Raw genomic sequence first — 20,742 nt, 5'->3', positions numbered from 1 at the left:
AACTTCCCCCTGAGCCCCCCTCAGGGGGATTATTTAATCCCAACCGCTTCCTCACGATACTACGCAAGGCCACAGTCATTGCGGACATGGGGACGGATCAGTTTTCTCAGCCGCAAGTGACACCGGCCACCACATCCAGACCCGTATTCGTAGAAAAGGTGACAACGCAACACCATATACCTTGCCCCACCATTTTCCTGAAAGGGATCAAGAAGCCATGGGACTCTCCCGCTTCCTTCCCATCAGTGAGTGGTACGGACAAAAAATTATACAGCACTGCCACAGACCTCAATGAGGCCTTAGAAATTCCTAAAGTAGATGAAGCCTGGACCCCCTTGGTCTCCCAGACAGCCATGGCTGGGGACCTAGTGGAGGCCCTTAAGGCAGATGACAAAAAGTGGGAACAAGCCTTTCGCAAAACCCACCAGACAGCGGCATGGGCCATCAAAGCAGCCACCTCGGCCTCCTTTTTTGTCCGGGCCACCCTCATCTGGTTGCAACAACTACAAACCATAGTTCCTATGGAGGACATACGAACACACCAGGACCTGGCTAAGATGGTAGCAGCCACGGAATACGCTGCAGACGCAACGTTCCAATCGGCCATTTTTTCATCCAGATCCATAGCATCCAACATAATTGCCAGGAGAATGCTATGGCTAAAACACTGGCAAGCTGACACCAAGGCTAAGTGGCGGCTAGCGACCGCCCCTTACTCAAGCAACGGTCTGTTTGGGGAGGCCTTGGACCCCTATCTTGTAGAGAACAAAGACAAGCGGAAGGTCATGGCACACTTGAACAAAAGGTCAGACAAACGTACCACACCTTACTTTCGTAGGCAGTCCTTTCGCCAACCGACAACCACGCCTATCAGTCAGGCACCCAAGCCATTCACTCCCAGGCAGAACAAACCGTACGGCCGCCCCTACGACAGACCGGGGTTCCAGCCCAGACAACAAAACCAGTCGAGACGACCCTTTCGTGGAACGGGTCGTCCGTACCGGAAGACAAAATGACTCCTACATAGACCTACCCATTGGAGGAAGACTAGCTCACTTCTTCCACCAGTGGGAGCAGACCTCCACGGACAACTGGGTACTACAAACCATCCAGTCCGGGCTGTCCCTGGAGTTCCTGGTCACACCCCCAGACCGACTCATCAACTGCTCGGTCTCCAGGAACCCCACCAAACGCAAACTCATGCAGGAGGCCATCCAACACCTGTTGGACATTCAAGCCATAGAACCGGTCCCAGCGGAATACAGAGGCAGAGGATTTTACTCCATCCTCTTCGTGGTTCCAAAGACCTCAGGAGGATGGAGGGCAATCCTGGACCTAAAAAACCTCAACCGCTACATCACATACAAAAAATTCAAGATGCAATCCCTTCAGTCCATCCTGGGAAGCATCAGAGAAGGAGACTTCCTGGCATCGATAGACCTCACGGAAGCCTACCTTCACATCCCCATCCACCCAAACCACCGCTGGTTCCTACGTTTCTGTTACGGGGGAAAACACTTCCAATACAGAGCTCTCCCCTTCGGTCTATCTTCGGCACCCAGGGTATTTACCAAGATACTAGCAGCGGTAGCCGCCAAACTGAGAAAAATCCCAATACGCGTCCAATGTTACCTAGACGACATACTAATCCAAGCAACATCCCTACAGACAGCTCAGGCGGACGTAAGGACCGTCATTCGCGTCCTCCAATTACACGGATTCTCAGTAAACTTTCAGAAGAGCCAGACAGTTCCCTCGTCCAGGCTGCTGCATCTGGGGGCCATGATAGACACAACCAACTGTATGGTCTATCTCTCCCAAGACCGGGTGGCCGGCATCAGGGAACTGGCTCGCTGGGTTCACAGGCAACGTTCAGTTCCGATACTAACACTTTCCCAATTATTGGGCAAGATGGTATCAGCCATAGCCATTGTACCCTGGGCCAGGCTCCACCTACGGGAACTACAGTGGTTTCTGCTCCCTTACCAATGGCAGAACACCAGCGCATCCAACCACCTAGTCAGGGTCACGGCACAAATCCGCAGGGCGCTACGCTGGTGGTGCTCTCGGGCCGTGACCAAGGGGTCACCCTTCAAGGAACCAGTCAGAGTTACCATCACTACAGACGCCAGTCTGTATGGTTGGGGAGCCCATCTGGACTCCCAGTTTGTACAGGGACGTTGGTCCGCCACGGATCTGAGAAACAACATCAACTGGCTAGAACTCAGGGCTATCCACCTAGCCTTGCAACAATTCAAAGACAGAATCAGAGGCCACCACGTTCTAGTCCTAACAGACAACGTAGCAGCCAAGGCGCACATCAATCGGCAGGGGGGGACCAGATCAAAAACCCTGATGACAGAGTCACGACTCCTATTCAGCTGGGTAGAGCCCAATCTGAAGTCACTAAAAGCGGAACACATATCGGGGGTCAACAACCAGCAAGCGGACTTCCTAAGCCGCACCACAGTGGACCCTTCGGAGTGGGGGCTACACCCGAACTTGTTCCTAGACATCTCCCGCAAGTTCGGGTACCCGATCCTCGATCTGTTCGCATCATCAGACAATGCCCAGCTCCCCAGATTTTACTCTCGTTACTTCAACCCGCGAGCAGAGGGGACGGACGCTCTGAGAACTCAGTGGCCTCAGGGTCTGCTTTATGCCTTTCCCCCACTACCACTCATACCGGCGGTCATCCGAAAGCTGATTCAGGAGCGGGCAGAAGTGATCCTAGTAGCACCATATTGGCCACAGAGACCGTGGTTCGCCGACCTGATGAACCTGTCTCAGTCGCCCCCATGGAACATTCCCCCTCATCAAGTGTCCCTACACCAGGGAACCATCAGTCACCCGGAACCCCAATGGTTACAACTGACCGCCTGGCACTTGAGCGCCAGATAATGGCACAGGAACTATTCTCTCCCGGGGCCATTACCATAATTCAAGCTTCACGCCGTCCGGCAACAAACCGCATTTATGACTCCACTTGGAAAAATTTTTGCCTTTGGTGCAGGGAACGGCAGTTTGACTTACACAAACTCTACATCCCTCAGATAGTAGATTACCTCTTGGAGGGACTAGACAGAGGCCTCGCCCCCGCGACCATCCGCAGGCAAGTGGCGGCCTTGTCCACCCTCCTCACCTGCACGGATTCGGTTCCCTTAGCTCACCACCCCAGGATCCGCGCCTTTATCAAGGGCGCCTATAACACCAGACCTCCAGTAATTCACAGGTACCCGTCCTGGGAACTACCGCGAGTCCTTCACGCACTCACTCGGTCACCATTTGAACCATTGGCGACCGTTTCCTTGCGACACCTGTCGCTAAAGGTGGCGTTCCTGATTGCCATCACATCGGCCAGACGAATTTCGGAACTGGCCGCACTGTCAGTCAGAAACGACCTATGCATTTTCCACAAGGACAGGGTGGTCCTTAGGTTAGATCCTGCCTTCATACCGAAGGTGAATTCACTCTTTCACAGGACACAGGAAGTAATTCTCCCAAACTTCTGTCCAAATCCAACACATGACCGGGAGCGGCAGTGGCATACATTGGACGTCCGCAGAGCCTTGCGGCGTTATATAAAGCGTACAGAACCCTTCCGCAAATCGGAGGCCCTATTTGTGTCCTTCCAAGCGGGCACCTTGGGGCGGAAAGTTTCCGCGGGCACCATTGGAAGGTGGATCCGAAGCTGTATCGCAGAAGCTTACAATGTATCATCCCTGCCGCCCCCAAGTCATCTCACAGCCCATTCCACCCGAAGCGCTGCAACTTCGGCGGCATGGGCTACCCAGGCGTCAATCGAGGAAGTTTGCAGGGCCGCGACATGGTCCTCGCCTTCCCTGTTTATACGACACTACAAGATAGACCGCTTTGCATCGGCAGACGCCTCCTTTGGTAGGAGGGTCCTCCAGCAAGTTGTCTCAGAGATCAATCTACCGGCCTTATCTGTTTCCCACCCCTTGGGACAGTGAGGCTTTGGTACGTCCCATCCGTGGATTATCCATCTCCTGTACTGGAGAAGGGGCGTTGGTCTTACCTGAACGCCTTTTCTCAGTACGGAGATGGATAATCCACACCCACCCCAAGGCCAGCAGGCCGCTAGTAGGGAGATGAGAGCCAATACCTCGTCAATCATCAGCCAATTCGCCCTCGTTAAGAATGGACTCCACAGGAAGTGGGGGCGTGTCAAGCTTTGGCTACTTGGTCTCAAGAGCAGGCAGACAGAGAAAACCCATCCATGGATTATCCATCTCCGTACTGAGAAAAGGCGTTCAGGTAAGACCAACGCCCCATTTAAATAAATATAACATGATATACAGCAGATTGGAGCAAAAGACTTAATCACACAAATACTGACCAATTTTGCTGTAGAGGATATGAAGAACAATATATTATTTCAACATCCTCTGAGCTGTATTTCACATTTATACTATAGTCAGGTCTAGGACTGGAGTTCAGCTTGTTCCAGTTGAAGCTGCACTATTACTTTACAGAACAACTGTAATCTGGGCATGCTCCTTGATTACACATATCTTTCAATTCCTGGTTTACGATGGTTGCATAAGACCTCTTTTGCAAACTCTATCCATTCTTGAGCTAGTTAGACATCAGTACCCATGCTTTACTTACATCCCAACTTACTAATACCATGTGGTTACTCTAGAGACTTCAAATGGAGCAAAATATGGTAACTAAGCTGCAATTTCTTGGCTTTGATTACTATAATCTTGTTTATGAGCAATGAGATCATGAATACAGAACACTGTGCAACATTTAAAAGAAAAGAATAGTCCTTCAGAGTTTGCAGTTCCCACACTTATATCTGAGCCCCATGAAGCTAGAGATCTCATTGGAAATATTTATTTCCTTTCTTTGTAGGCATTTTGTGGCTCTGGTGATCTTTCATGAATGATTAAAAGGCTTTTTAGAAACCAATCTTCTAAAGCATGTACGTTAACAGTTGCAACTTTTTATTTAGCTTTAGGGGATATTAAGATTTATGTCATCATCAGGAGTTTATTCATTAAAAGCAGTGTGTTACTTGGGACTGTGGTTATGATGTAGGCCAACTGTACAGAGATTTCTTTTAATGGTTAGAATGACTGCCAGACCTTGGAGAGTGAAGTAAGTTGTTAGCTATTTAGCTGTCACTAGAACGAGCTAGTTTCCTATATTGTTCTCTTGGAGGCTGTTTTCAAGCTGGCTGGAGTCAGTGCAAAGTTGATGGAATGAGATTTAGAATGAAACCTTATAATATAGACTAAGTTTGAAATTAAGTACATAGCTAAGGAGTGCTCGCCGAGGGTGCATGGAACATATCATTATTATGGACTGTGACCATCATTTAAATATGAACATAGTCTACAGTGCCTTTCCTGTTAAAACTTAATTCTTCAATTGAAGAAGCTAGCTCTGAAATCAGAAAACTGGAATTTCAAATATAAACAAGTCTGGATCTTTTTTTCTTCGATTAGGAAAAAAATTATTTTTAGTCAATTGATGTTGTAGTTCCAAAATAGGAAAAGGTTAAAAAGGTGAACTTAAAAGCCTGTAAAAATGTGTATTTATGTAAACAGATTTTTTATTATTTATTTATTCATTCATTCATTCAATTTCTGTAGCCTTCTTAGTCAGTGTCTATGGATGACCCACAATTTAAAAGAAATATTAAAATTAAAAAATGCTAAAATATTTTAAAGCAGTAAAACCACTAAAACATCCAGATTACAGGAGCAGTATGGGCTCCTTTAACACACTTGGCACCCCAAGCTCAGGAGCATAGCCTGGTTTGGGGGCCTCATGAAAGGCTAACAGGGTTTGGGGTCATTCTAATCTCCATATGTTAGATTGCTGCTATTGGAATAATTATATTATAATTGCTTAAAAAGTTTTAATGTTTTTCTTTTGCCATGGACTTATTCAAGCAATCTCTGGGAGTCAAAACTGACCTGAACAGGTGAAAATGGACAATATGCTAGAGTAGTAAAGGAAACAAAGATTAATTTTAGGAAGGAAGGAAATTATTACTTTGGGCAAGTTCATGAAGTCTAAGGGCATTTAATGACAATGAAGACAGAATATTAAATGAATGGCCTTTCACAATGAGTGGCTGTGAAAACAGAACAATGGGAAACAGTGAAAGAGAGAGAGAGAGACACCTTCAAATCATTGCTTGAAAATAGTTACTATCGTGTAAACTGTAAGAAGAACCATTTTGGGCCAAATTGGGCCAAGTAAAATCTGAATCTTCCCTTTAGCTGAAAGTTGAAACCCAGTTTTTTGATGATATGGGAAAAAAATTATGATTTTTTCCCATATCATCAAAAAATGATTAGGGGACTGGAGGCTAAAGCATATAAGGAACAGCTGCTGGAATTGGGTATGACTAGTTTAATGAAGAGAAGGACGAGGGGGGACATGATAGCAGTGTTCCAATATCTCAGGGGCTGCCACAAAGAAGAGAAAGTCAAACTATTTTCCAAAGTGCCTGAAGGCAGGACAAGAAGCAACGGGTGGAAACTAATCAAGGAGAAGCAACCTAGAATTAAGAAGAAACTTCCTGACAGTTAGAACAATTAACCAGTGGAACAACCTGCCTCCAGAAGTGGTGAATGCTCCAATACTGGAAGTTTTTAAGAAGAGACTGGACAGCCATTTGTCTGAAATGGTATAGGGTTTCCTGCCTGAGCAGGAGGTTGGACTAGATGACCTCCAAGGTCCCTTCCAACTTTATTATTATTATTATTATTATCATTCATCGCACAGTCAGCCAGATGTTCAGACTGGATTTGGCATTTTGTCTACCTATCGAGTCCTTACCCAGGACCTGGGATAGGCAGATGTGGATGTTTGATGGTATTACAGATATCGTCGCAGGATGGAAGCAGTTCCTAATAAGGCCGCCTTTTGCAATTGACTAATAGCAAATTTGTCAATGCCAATGGTGTTCAAGTGGTGCTCCAGTTGTTTTGGGATTGCACCCAAGGAGCCTATGACTATTGGTACTACCCTTGCTTGCTTTTGCCACAGTCTTTCTATTTCTATTTGTAGGTCTTTGTATTTTGTTATCTTCTCCAGTTCTTTCTCTTCTATTCTGCTGTCTCCAGGCACTGCCACGTCCACTATCCAGACTTTTTTGTCTTTCTTATCGACAATTGTTAAGTCTGGGGTGTTATGTTGCAGGTGCTTGTCTGTTTGAATTCTGAAGTCCCAGAGCAGTTTAATTTTATCATTTTCTATGACTTTCTCTATTTTATGATCCCACCAGTTTTTGCTTACAGGCAAATGATATTTTTTGCAGATCTTCCAATGCACCATTGTTGCTACTTTGTCATGCCGCTGCTTGTAATCAGTCTGTGCAATCTTCTTGCAACAGCTTACCAAGTGGTCCACTGTTTCTTCAGCTTCTTTGCATAGGCGGCACTTACTGTCTGTTGCTGTCTTCTCAATTTTGACTTTGTATGCATTTGTCCTTAAGGCTTGGTCTTGTGCAGCCAGAATTAGTCCCTCGGTCTCTTTCTTCAATTTTCCTGCTCTTAGCCATTGCCAGGTTTTATTATTATCTGCTTTCCCAGCTATTTTTTTCATGTATTGGCCATGTAGTGCTTTGTCTTCCCATGCCTCTATTCTGTTCTTCATTTGGTCTTTCTTGTAGGCCAGTTTGGTCTCTCCAGTAGTTAGTAAGCCTTCCTGATATACTAATTTCAGTGCATCTTCATCATTGTTCTTCAGATATTCTTCCAAAGCCATTTTTTCTTCTTCAACCATCTGATGTACTTGTAGCATTCCACGCCCACCTATTTGCCTTGGTAGATAAAGTCTATCAATGTCACTGCGTGGATGAAGGGCATGATTCATTGTCATTATTTTTCTGGTCTGCCTATCCATTGCTTTTAGTTCTGCTTGAGTCCAGTCCACTATTCCAGCTGTGTACCTAATGACTGGGATTGCCCAGGTGTTGATTGCCTTTATGGTATTTCCTCCATTGAGTTTGGATTTTAAGATCTTCTTCACTCTCTTGATGTATTCACCTCTAATCTTTTTCTTGACTTCAGTGTGCTTGATGTTGTCAGCTTGAAGGATACCCAAGTATTTGTAGTACTCTTCCTCATCCAGACTCTTAATGTTATTTTCGTGGGGCATCTTGATTCCTTCAGTTTTCACTATTTTTCCTTGTTTGATAGTAAGTGTGGCACATTTGTCCAAGCCAAACTCCATTACAATATCTTGGCTATATATACGGACAGTGTTGAGCAGCGATTCTATTTCAGATGATGTTTTTCCATACAGCTTCAGATCATCCATGTAAAGGAGGTGGGATAGTCTGGCAGATGTTTTTGATGTTTGATAGCCATGTCCTGAGTTATTCAGTATTGTTGACAGAGGAAACAGTGCAATAACAAATAGTAATGGTGATAATGAATCTCCTTGAAATATTCCTCTCTTGATATTAACCTCTCCCAGCTTCTCACCATTGATCTGCAACTGTGTCTTCCATTGTGCCATCGATCTTTGCACAAATTTTCTGATGTTTCTACTGACTCCTGTTATTTCTAGGCACTTATTATCCAATCATGTGGCAGAGAGTCAAATGCCTTTTTGTAGTCAATCCATGCCACATTCAGGTTGGTCTTCCTTCTCTTGCAGTTTTCCAAGATCATTTTGTCTATTAGGAGTTGATCTTTTGTTCCTCTGCTATTGGGGCGGTTTCCTTTCTGCTCAGGTGGAAAGAGATTGTTTTCAACTAGATGCTGTTGTACTGCATCAGCTACCACACCAGTTAGTAATTTGAAAGTTGTTGGTAAGCAGGTAATTGGCCTGTAGTTACCTGGTGTTGCCCCTTTTGCTGGATTTTTCATTATTAGGTAGGTTTTCCCAGTTGTTAGCCACTTTTCAATTTCTCCTCCTTGTAGTATATTGTTGAACTGTTTGGCAATGAGTGGGTGTATAACAGTTAGATGTTTCAACCAAAACCCATGCAGTTCATCTTCACCTGGTGCTGACCAATTTTTGATTTTCTTTGCTCTTTTTTCTACCATTTTTGTTGTTATTACTAGTTCTTTCATTTCAACTTCTGTTTTATTTGCATCCACCTCTTTTAACCAAGCCGCATCCTTGTTGTATTTCTTTGGGTTATCCCATATCTGCTTCCAGAACTGCACTGTTTCTTCCTTGTCAGGTACTGACTGATTCCTTGCAGTTTCTCCATTGATGGATTGGTAGAAACGTTTCTGATTGGATTGAAATTGGAGGTTCTGCCTATAGTTTGCAATTCGAGCTTCATATCTACTGATTTTCCTGGCTATAGCTGTTATTTGTTGCTTTATTATTTCCAGTGCTTCCTTGATCTTCCTTGTTTCTAAGTGGTATTTCTTGATTAGGTATTCTTTGGTCTTCTTGTTCTTCAGCTTCTTTTCTTTCATCTGTTCTAGCTTGCTTGCATGTGATCTTAACTTGCTGATCTTATTTTCTAGTCTAACCTTCCATTTTTGTGGTGCACTGTTTGTTTGTTTTTCTTTTTTGTTGATTTTGCATCCCAGGTATTCTGTTATAACTGCAGCTGTGCTGTACATTAGTTGGTTTGTTTCTTGCAGTGAATTGGTGCTTATACTTGCTATTGCAGTATTTGCATCTTTTAATGCTTGTGCTAGCTGTTTCTTTGGAACAAGCTTCAATGCAGGCAGCCTTATTCTGTTGTTTTTGTGCTGTTCTAGATGCTCAATTATTCTTTGTTTCAATTCTTTTATTTCTTTAGTTAGAGGGTTTTGTTCTTCCTGAGGAAGAGGTGCCTGGTTTCCAAATGAGAACAGTTGTATATCTCTACTGGATTCTTTCACTGCCAACTCCCCCTGGTTTGCCTCTACATTCTGAATTACTTCTTGTAAGGCTTTGATTTCTTTGCCCTGGGTAAACCTTTGCAGTTCGTCCAATTCTGTTTCTGTAAATACTTTATTTCGTGTTATAAATCGGCGTTGATCTGCTAGTCTCTGTTCTGTTATTTCTGATTCTGGATGTTGTTCTTTCCAGAATTCGTGCATTCGTTTTAGATATCCTCGTCTTGTTGGACTTGATCTGTAGTAACAGATCATTATTTCTTTGTTTTCCATCACTGTGTATCTGCGACGGGTAAACACCTTTTCTTCCAGTAGTTCTGCAGCTGCTGGCCCTGGTTGCTCAGCCAACAGTCCTGAGTCCTGTAACCCATTTTTCACCAGATATCCAGGAACTCCAATATCTAGTGCGGACCTTGTTAACCCGGGCGACGTCCGAGCCGGTATGGCATTCTGAAATTTACGTCTCACCATATTTTTTATGGGAGAGACACTCTTTGTCTGACTCCTCTGATGAGACCTGTCCAGTATGGTTGAACCTCTGGCATAGCTCTCATCTTCCTCAGAGTACACAAGCCCCACAACCACGTCAAGGTAGTGCCTCACTGGGGGTTATTATTATTATTATTATTATTATTATTATTATTATTATTATTATTATTATTATTATTATTATATCTTTTGCAATATTGAGTAAATTAAGTGAAGTACTGGTCAAATTTACCATAAATATTGACAAAAGCCATTAGCAACCAAAATAAATCTTGCCAGTGATGTAGAAGTGAGGAAACTGGAGAAGCAGCAACAAGAAGACACTAAACCTCCAGATTGCCATTGTTTTTGTTAATTAATTTAGTCTTTGGCCATTTCCAATACATTCAATACAAGAGCACTGGTGGGGTAATGGTTAGCATGCAGTATTGAAAGCAAACTCTGGAGTTTGATCCTGACAGGACTCAAAGTTGACTCAGTCTTCCATCCTTCCGAGATCAGTAACACGAGGACCCAGATTGTTGGGAGAAATATGCTGACTCTGTAAACTGCTCAGAGGGTGCTGTAAAGCACTATGGGGCAGTATATAAGTCTAAATGTTATTACTATTTCTATTGTAAGAGGAACTCTTAACATGATAGAGTCTTCTAGACACCAGGCAATTATGGAAGAATAGAATTATTGATATTATGATTAATTTAAATTTGCTGAAGGTGCTATGTGTCGTATTAATTCATCAAAGAGATATTATATCTATACATGTCCTTTCATGTTGCATTGGTCTAGAGATGTGACCTTAATACAGAGGCTGGTACACATTTTCAACACAAGTGCTGCATTCAGTATGTTTCTGTTTCAAACTATGCTTGTCACACTTAGCTATTTTCTTTGTGTCTGATGAACCTAATCTCGAGAGTCAGGTCCCACCCTGCATAAGATGATAGTTTGATTGTAAAGTTCTGAAGAACTTTGAGGAAAATAAAATAAAAAGTACAATTTAAGAAAAGGTCCCATGAAGGTCAATTTTTCTTCTAGCTTTTTGTCCCCATTTCCTTTTATATCAGTGTTTCTCAGCCTTGACAATTTTAAGGCATGTGGACTTCAACTCCCAGAATTCCACAGCCAGCAATGCTGGCTGTGGAATTCTGGGAGTTGAAGGCCACATGCCTTAAAATTATCAAGGTAGAGAAATACTGTTTTATATAAAAGTTCTTTTGTAGACTATTGACAATTATTATAAGTTTCATTATAGTAAATTGCACTAGTCCAGTAAGTTGGCAATGAAATAATAGCTATTTATTGTTCTGTGTTATACCTACAGGGAATATCAGAAATACTGAAAATCTCAGTTATGACAAAGAGCATCAGTATGAAATAATGGTAACAGCTTTTGACTGTGGGCAGAAACGTGCAACTGAAGATGTCCTGGTACGTGTTGAAGTTAAGCCTGTGTGTAAACCTGGATGGCAAGGTAATAATTGTGTGTCATTATTAAATGCTAGTGTTAATTTAATTATACATTTTGTACTGGAAATAAAGAAGAATTAAAGAAGAAAAATTAAAATAACAAAAACTTAATCATAATTTAATTTTTAGTTTTTAAAAATGAAGTATACAATTTATGTGCTCAGTGCTGGCTATAATCTGATATTATTTAAAAATTATGAAGTTGGATAAATTAAACCACCAATTAGAAATGCTTGGCTGCTAGACTATGGCTTCATTACTAGTTTTCATTCAACCTCTACAGTAATCTAATAATTAGAAGTTGGTTTTCTTCAAGTCTCAGTCCTACTCAAAACTTGTATGCTGAAAGTGAGGCGTAAGACAGACAATACTGTATTGACAATACTGTAGTGGTCCTTGTAGTCTCAATGCATCAGTCTATCGCCCTGACATGATTAGTCCATTGCTATTGCAGGAAAGTTGTGGCACAATTGGAATTCAATGGTTGAAGCAACAATTCAATGCAATTGAGCAAAGAAATATACCCCAAATACCTGGATCTATCAGCACTTCTATTCTAAATATACAAAGTCTATACAATTTTGAAGATAATAAATAAGAACATAGGAACTGTCATTAAAAGTTTAGACCAGGGGTCTTCAAACTTGGCCCTTTTATGACTTGTGGACTTCAACTCCCAGAATTCCTCAGCTCACTGGCTGAGGAATTCTGGGAGTTGAAGTCCACAAGTCATAAAAGGGCCAAGTTTGAAGATCCCTAGTTTAGATAAAGTAAAAGCTTTATCTAATGTAATCCTCAATAATATGACTATGGTTTGCCACTGTTTTTTTCTGATTTTTTTTTAATTTCCATCTAGCTTATAGTCATAGAATTTCCTTATAATTCTCCCCAACTCTCTTTGGCTTTTGGGTTTCAATCGCAGTCAGCTAAGATTGCTGTTTTTGTAAATACACCATCATAATCAACTGATCAGCTGCAGTACAATAAAACACCTGCCATCAGCAGTGAAAGTAATCCACCAATAGTGTTAATAAAACCAACAATTTATACAGAAGCTTGGTGTGCATTGTTTCTCATTTCATAAATGAGCAGTTGGTAGGTTCAGAGTAATAATAAGGCCAATACAATTGGCTGCCACCAGCCCAAATAATTATAATAATAAAGCCTTAAAAATAGGTGTGAGCTAGAATGTTCTCATCAGAAATTTGGAGCAGAATCTCTATGTCTTGTTCAGCACAAAGAGTCACTTAAAATTCTAATTTTTCCATTGTAGTAGCACTGGCATCCATGCCAGGCTTCAGTAATTTGAAAATGTATCCAAAGAGTAATCCCATTAGTATGTAGAATTTGGGCCAAGACTTGAAAGTTATGAATTTATGGGTTAGAACAGAGTCTTATGATGTTTTAATTCAGCCCATGGGATCTGACATATTTGGTTTCAAAATGCAGATAATAAATTATTTTATCATGTAAAATATGGTAAAATCTATCTTTTTCAAAAGAAAGGATAATTAGGCATGTTTTATGTTTTGTACATAGCATGCAATAACAGCCAAGGGTTTATTTTTAGCATTTGTCTTTGTGACTGATTAAGTATCAAGTTTGACCTATTTAATGATCCATTGAGATCAATGCAAAGGTAATATAAAAGTATCTCAGGTAACATATCTAGGTCACATTTGTTTCCAATGTTCCCAGATGCTTAAAAAGATTTTTTTTATAGAGAGCAAGAAGTGTATTATCTTGAACAGAAATATAAATATGGTATATTTCTTTTCCATATTCCCATTTATGAATTAATGTGTAAGCTTTCTCCGGATAGCATTTGCTAATAATGTACAATATAAGAATATATATACTTATATTATATATTATATTAAGGCTACAGAAGTCAAAAGTGCTTGTCCTTGAGAGTGAGATCATTTTTTTTTTCAAAATAGTAAAAGTGAACTTATAACATTGTAAATGTTGGCAGAGTGAATACAGTTTGGGCCTTGTTTTTAGTAATCCTAATCTCAGCTGTTACAACTTTCTTGGCTCACTTGCATGCATATTGATAATGTTTAATTCAATCTTCTCATTGGCTACAGAATTTTAAACAGGTTTATATAAAAAGGATTTTCATAGTAGTATATAAAAATTACACAATTTCAGTTAGTGATCTGTGCTATTTTTTTGCTCTTTTAATAAGTAAAAGCAAAATATTAAAAGGAAGTTTGTGGAAGAAACATTTTCATAAATTTTCTCATATCAAAATATCTGTATTCATTCAGGACTGTCATAATAAATCTTGCTTCTTTGCATATTGTCTGAAAACACAGAGGATAACACAATCTATGAATCATGACAGAAAGCACATCTGAAAGCCTTCATGGCCATTGAACTGTTCAGTGTTTGGCTTGTCTGATCAATCTTGTCTTATCTGACTCAGATCAAGCTTAGGCAGCGTTTTTCTTTTATAAACCTTTGCTGCTACCAGCCTACATGAATATATATGGAACAGACAATCACATAAACTATGAAATAGTTTTGCAAAAAATATAGAGAAATATTCTCGTTTTCTAAATTTTTGTACCATTAGGATAGAGAATTGTCATTTGATTGGTTGGAACATCTGCAGGGCTTCACATTTCCTTTCTTCTTTATTCTCTTTATACGCTGATCTCTCTGGAGTGTCCTTTGACAGTTTCAGCCCTTTCTTACCCAGATCAGGGCTTATAACCCCTTCAGAATATTTGAGCAGGGTTTCCTATCATTTTGAGGTAGTATAAACGCTGAAAGAAGTCTTAACAAGATTTTTTTTAAATAAAAAAATAACCTTCCCCACAAAATTCCACATGAAATTTGATCCTGTTGGACTTGAAGAAATAGGCAGGGGTTCTTGCAGCATTAAGTTCATCTACCTGTGTATCAGATCCATGTTCTTCCTGGCTAGTTAAGGTATCGGAGGCAGTGGGGAGGCTGTGAAATGGGTGTCATAGAAGTGCTTGTTGTTGTATTCAATGACTTCAGGACATTTTCCTTGCATTTTTATTGACATTATTATTGACTTTTAATGTTATTGTTATTGGTTTGTTTATGTTCAATTTTAATTTCTCTAGCCACACATTGTTGCTATTGTGAGATGGGCAGCCATATACATTTATTAATAAGTAATCCCATATCCATCACATATCCAGACACTTTATATTGATGGTTAGTGCTGCTTTCACTTCTCAGAAATGTTAAATTCACTCATAAAAAATGATAGTATTGTGAAATATAAATTCTTTTTTTTTTACAAATTTTATTGATTTTCTAATATTACATTCACATATTTGAAAAGCAACATGGTGGGTGGGTAGTAGTAATTCAATTACATACAAATATCATTAGTACAGATTTCAAATTGCTACCATAAACATTTCCTCTCTTTTTCCCTTCATATATACTGTCTATTTGTAGATTTAAAAAAAGTTTTGTTCTATCCATCACATAAAAAATAACTTTCTTATATATATCAATAGTTTTTAGTTTATATATATCCTAGTTGTTTTAACATACAATCTTTTAGACAATCAATGACCTAATTAATTTTTCCAGTTTTAATTTCCACTGATTTAAATTTAACGTTTAATATTTATCATTCCCAAGATTTTTAATATACCTCCAATTCCTCTATCACCATTCCTCACAAAATCTAATATTCAAAATACACATCTATTTAACTTCTCACCCTCTATATCAACAAATTTATAATACAATATAATATCCTTCCTTTCTGCTAGTTTTCAATTTTTTTAAGTGATAATCATAATTTCTTTTTATTTCAGTATTTAATGCTTCCCTTTTCTTCCTCTTTGTGTCTGCTATCTCATGCTTAAACTAATAATTTTTGTTATTGACGTTCCATATAGGCCTGTTTATTACTTTCATCAATAAATTTTAGCTTAGCTACATCCTATCCACCTTTACTTAACCTTTATACACAAATCGAAATTCAAATTTAGCTATTAGTATTTATACTGCTAAATTTTAATGACCAAAAACTATTCTTATGTTCAAGATGCACATCTTATCTATTTAAGTATATTCTGTTTTAAATTTTGATAAGATGGTCGAAACTCCATTCTTCTTCAGTCTTATTCTAGCTTTTTTCCTTTGCCAAATCATCTTCCATGTCCTTGTTTTTGGGTCATCAATACAATCTTCTTGTAATATCCTATATATTATTTGATATTGGTGAATCCGTCCGGTCACCATTTTTTTGAGAGAGCTTGTAGATCTGGTCGGTCGTCTCTTTATTCTTCCGTATCAATGTGGTTGTTCTGAGTTGTTTATCTTCTCATCCAACTGTTCTTTTTCTGCATCCTCCAATTCCTTCTGATTTATATAGGAAACCTTTTCCTTTTTCCAAGTTGTTGGTGTCTTTTCTGGATTATCAAATGTCAATATTTGTTAAGTAGTTGATTCTTCTATCATGGTATTTGAATGTTTCATTTTTTCTATTATATTTTGTATAGATGATTCTTTAGTTGTGGTCAAAATTTGGGCTTTCATATCTGGGCTGTCTTTTTGTTCCTTCCTATAGCTTCTTAATTTTTCATTGGCTGTGGTGAGAGTTTGAATTATTGTTTTCAACATAGAAAGAATTTGTTGATCTTTATCCATAAGGAGATTTTGTTCCTGATTCTCTTCCATATTGGTATTTTAGAGTAAAGGCTTTACAATTAGGAAGTCCAAAAGAAAGGAAAAGTTTTTTTTTTCTGGGTAAGGAACACAAAGCCTTTCACAGCTGTTGTTTCAAAATTTTCATGTGTCTTATCTATTTCTCTAGGCTGTCAGCCAAGCTTCTGAAAAATAACAGATTAAAATACCAAATTTGACCACACGGTGTCGCCTCTATCTTTTAAAGCAGGGCTTTTCAACCAGTGGTACGCGTACCACAAGTGGTACATTAATGAGTGGCAGGTGGTACATAGTCCTGCCTAGCCAAGTGTAGTGGGGGAGGGAAAGAGCCAGCACAGGCAAGGACTTACAGTGAGAGAGTCCTCTGGAGCTGCAAAGGCTGCAGGCTCACTTCTGGCTCACCCTCCCCCATGAGAAAGGAGGAGGGGGCGGAGACAGGAGAGCCTATAAAAGGAGGCAGTTTGGGCAGGAGAGGGAGATAGAAAAAAAGCAGCAGCCTTGGGAGAAGGCAGAGTCAGCTGCACCGAAGGGGAAGAAGAAGGGGGGAGGGGGGAGCTGGGGAGAGGAGATCAAGCAGGCTGGCCATGAGCGATCTACAACTGCTGTGGCAGCCACCTGTGCTGGCAGCAGCAAACAGGCAAGAAATGCAGTAGGGGAGGGGTCACCCTCCAAGAGGAATGAAAAAAGCAGCAATGGCTGGAGGTGAGGCATGAAGGAGGGAAGGAGCTGGAGAGTGGAAAGATTCTTATGTGCTTTTGTGACTTTGAAGTTCTGGGATTTGTGCAATGAGGGCTTTGTGTTCTTAAGGAGTGTTTGGCAATTTCTATTTGGCTGATGGCTGATGTCTCTTATTAGCTTCTATTGCTCTGCTGTTGTTAGCTGTAAGTTTTGCTGCAAGGGATTGTGAAGTATTTTTCTCCTCAATGGATTTTGCCTGTAGCATTCCTTTACTTATGAATGGAACCATTTGGGGAGGTTGCCTTAGCTGGCAGCCAGTACTTACATTTTTTTTCTTCCTTAAGTGCCAGCTGTGCTCCTTACTTTCCTTTCTAGCCAGTAGCTAATTCTTAAAGGGGAATGTGCCTTTTTAAGCTAGTTCACTCAGCAGCTTGTCTTTTCTGTCTCTGGAGGCTTTCCTTGTTTGATCAATATATGGAAGAGAGAAAATATGGGGGGGTTCAAATTCTTCCTTCAGAAGGAGATGGGAATGAGAAAAAGGGAAGTAGGGAAGGAAAGGAAGTCTTACCTTAGCACTTGGCCACCAGCAGCTCTGCCATTGACTTTGCTTGTCAAAAGGTTGCAGAAGGGGATCACATGACCCTGGAACACTGTGACCATTATAAATATGAATCAGTTGCCAAGCATCCAAATATAAAACACATGACACTGGGCATGCTGCAATGGTCATAAGTGTGAAAAATGATCATAAGTCATTTCAGTGCAATTACAACTTTGAACAGGTTTTTTTTTTTTGATCATCTAGTTTTTGACATCTTGCTAGGTGGTACTCGAATATTGCCATATCCTAAAAGTGGTACAATTGGTAAAAAGGTTGAAAAACCCTGTTTTAAAGTTTCCCTTTGAATCCCAGAATTATTTTAATCTTTTCAGCTTTTCTTCTTATTTATAAGGAAAAAAAACCCCAGATTTTCAACAGGAATAGATAATGAAAATTAAAAAGTAAAAAATCTTTCAGTCCATAAGCTTTAAGAAATAAAGTTCCAATTGGGATCCAATTATTTTTTCAACATTTTTTTTTTAAATCTCCCCTGTATATTCAATTGCCGCTGTTTCCAGAGGGAGGGCTAAAATCCCCCTTCCATCTCCACAGGGGGGAAAGTACTTTAGCAGCTTAAATAGGTACAAAAGAGCAATTAGGATTTAATAGAAGTAGATTTCACCCAGTCCTTTCCACGTTGCTTTGAAGTTGCCAGGTAGTAAGTGTGGCTTTGGCTGTCTGCAGCCTAGGAACGAGCCATATTCTATGGACGGTCCTTTCGTCCACCGGTTTGGAGGGATCACCAGGTCTAACGGCTCTCCCGCAATCCAGCGAATGCCCCTCCTTGCTGGTCGCCTCTTTGGAGCAACCTTTGGCCCTTTTCAGGGCCCCCCAGCGATGCAAAACTGGACGGTGGAGAAGGAGCAAGTCTCCCAGCCATCCATGGTAGCCGCGTGGCAAACTGGAAGCTCCGTGAAATATAAATTCTATGCTCAGTGAGCAGAGGCCAACAAAGAAATAAAAAGTTCTTTTCATAGCAATTGTTGTATCTGTCTCATTGGAACAGATACTAGCATGGGATAAGTAATGTACTTACAAACAAACTTAACACAATGTGTCAATGGCAAACTTTTTTTGCACATGCAAAGATGCTGATTTCCTGAAATGGTCTTTTAAATTGCTAGCTGATCTCTGTCCTAGAATGTCCTGACTTACAGTATGCATTGATTTATTACCTTTATTGCCTTGGTTCTATTCATTTAGTGCTATTGGAGAATGGCCTTTTATTTGTCTCTATATTGTAAAAGGTAACCCACCCCAATCTAGGATTACAATAAAAAAGGGGAGAAAACCAATTTTAGCTCATCTTTATTGCAAAATCAAAAACAAATCTACTTTGGATCATTTAAAAGAAAGAACATTATTTTCATCGGTATTGCTGAGTGCTAGTTTAGCAATTGCTCTAAGGTAGAATTAAAGCATTAACTATAAAGATAGCAAGGTTTACAGTTTAAATTCTAAGTATTGAAATATTGGTTTGCAACTCTTTTCTTTATATGGAATAATTATTATTTCTGTCTTCATTTACAAACTGAGTAAATTATTATTACTTGAACTGAAGCAAAATATAGCATTGACAAAAATTTGCATATGAGCAACCTGTTCTATCTTGAAAGTCTTGCATAAGGCATATTTGGATATACTAATTACAATTTAAATAGGACTATTAATTTAAAGAATGAGTGCAACACCTAAGTGTCTCTTACAATTAAGCAATATATTTATAAAAATTCACTGTGCAAACAGGAATCTTTAATTATGGTGATTGTTTTGAATCATTAATTTTAGTGATTACTAAAATTACTATTTTGACTTTAGTATGAAAGATCTCTAATATCTGCAAACGTATATTTGTATAAAAGCTAGCAATATTGTTAAAAGTAGGAACCTTTTACGACTGAGTCTCAATTTGAAATTATGTAATTGTAATTCAATCATCCTGATTAAAGTACCGTAGAATACTCCTTATAGGACTTTCTTTGAAATAATATGGCCTAAGTAGTTTTGTCAAAGGTCTATAAAAGTATTAATGTTCCACACTGCACTGAATTGAAATAAAGTTAGATTTTCAGGTTGCAAATAATACTTCAACAATGTTGAAATTTATGACAAATCATAGGATTTATTTTGTGTTGGGAAATTCTGAACAGCTGTCATATCACTTCTTCACATGGCACACTGAACCATATTAACCAATATTAATGTATTGATGTAGGAATGTATATTTTTTTCTTGGAGAAAGGAAGAAAAGGAGAGAGGGAAGGAAGAGGAATATTAATATGTACTACATTCATGTGTTTGGCAATGTATTATGACATAAATTTAAAAACTGTAGGAATTTAAATGGATGGCTCTTTCTCCTATCCTTCCATAATACATAAATATATGAACAAATCCATAGCATTGGAAAAATCTAACTAAAAGTATCTTCAGATCAAGGGCATTGAGTGATATCATTCAACTTACAGCAGTGACTCTTATTGCAAATCACTATATTTGACCCATTGTGACAAGTCACAATGTCACATTGTCACAATGATGAGTCTACTTCATCATGTCTGTATTAGAATTTTTGTGGGTAGGGAAAGACAATCAGAATCATCAAACTGTTAAAAATGTTTATATCCCTCAAAATATTACAGAACCAAAAGAGTTATTAATATAAAATGATTTTGTAAAATTTATGACTTGTCTAATAGCATGGCTTAAATTTTTGCAATGAGGAACATAACAGGTCTTGGTCAAAAGAAAGGAGGCAGGGACTGAATTAGTAATACATGAATACATAAGTGAAATTCATTGAAATATAAATGTGTTTATGAGGATCTTTAGAATATGTATGTGCTTGCCACTTCATAATTAAGAGTATGAAGTAGTCTTGCTCCTGTATTTGTAAAGCATTCCACATGTGGAAATAATTATAGAGGAATCAGGATTTTCTTTCCTGGAATACACCAAGGGTTCCTGGCCAAGGAAAATTTAATCAGTGAACATGCTGGTTAT

General features: G+C 39.6%; 1 protein-coding gene across 1 annotated transcript in view; it reads left to right on the top strand.

The window, feature by feature from the left end:
- The window catches only part of LOC120313599 (calsyntenin-2-like), a gene marked incomplete at both ends in the record, with an annotated part of 99,651 nt that overhangs the window by 9,191 nt on the left and 69,718 nt on the right, over positions 1-20,742 (top strand). Inside the window, one exon of the mRNA XM_039355669.1 lies at positions 11,647-11,796. Within this exon, the coding sequence (XP_039211603.1) occupies positions 11,647-11,796 (150 nt within the window). The remainder of the gene's footprint in view (positions 1-11,646; positions 11,797-20,742) is intronic.

Source organism: Crotalus tigris, unplaced genomic scaffold, assembly GCF_016545835.1.
Source record: "Crotalus tigris isolate CLP2741 ecotype Arizona unplaced genomic scaffold, ASM1654583v1 scf7180000018719.141741, whole genome shotgun sequence".
Classification (NCBI taxonomy): Eukaryota; Metazoa; Chordata; class Lepidosauria; order Squamata; family Viperidae; genus Crotalus; species Crotalus tigris.
Note: the sequence above shows the minus strand (reverse complement) of the source record. Positions and strands in the feature narration are given on the sequence as shown.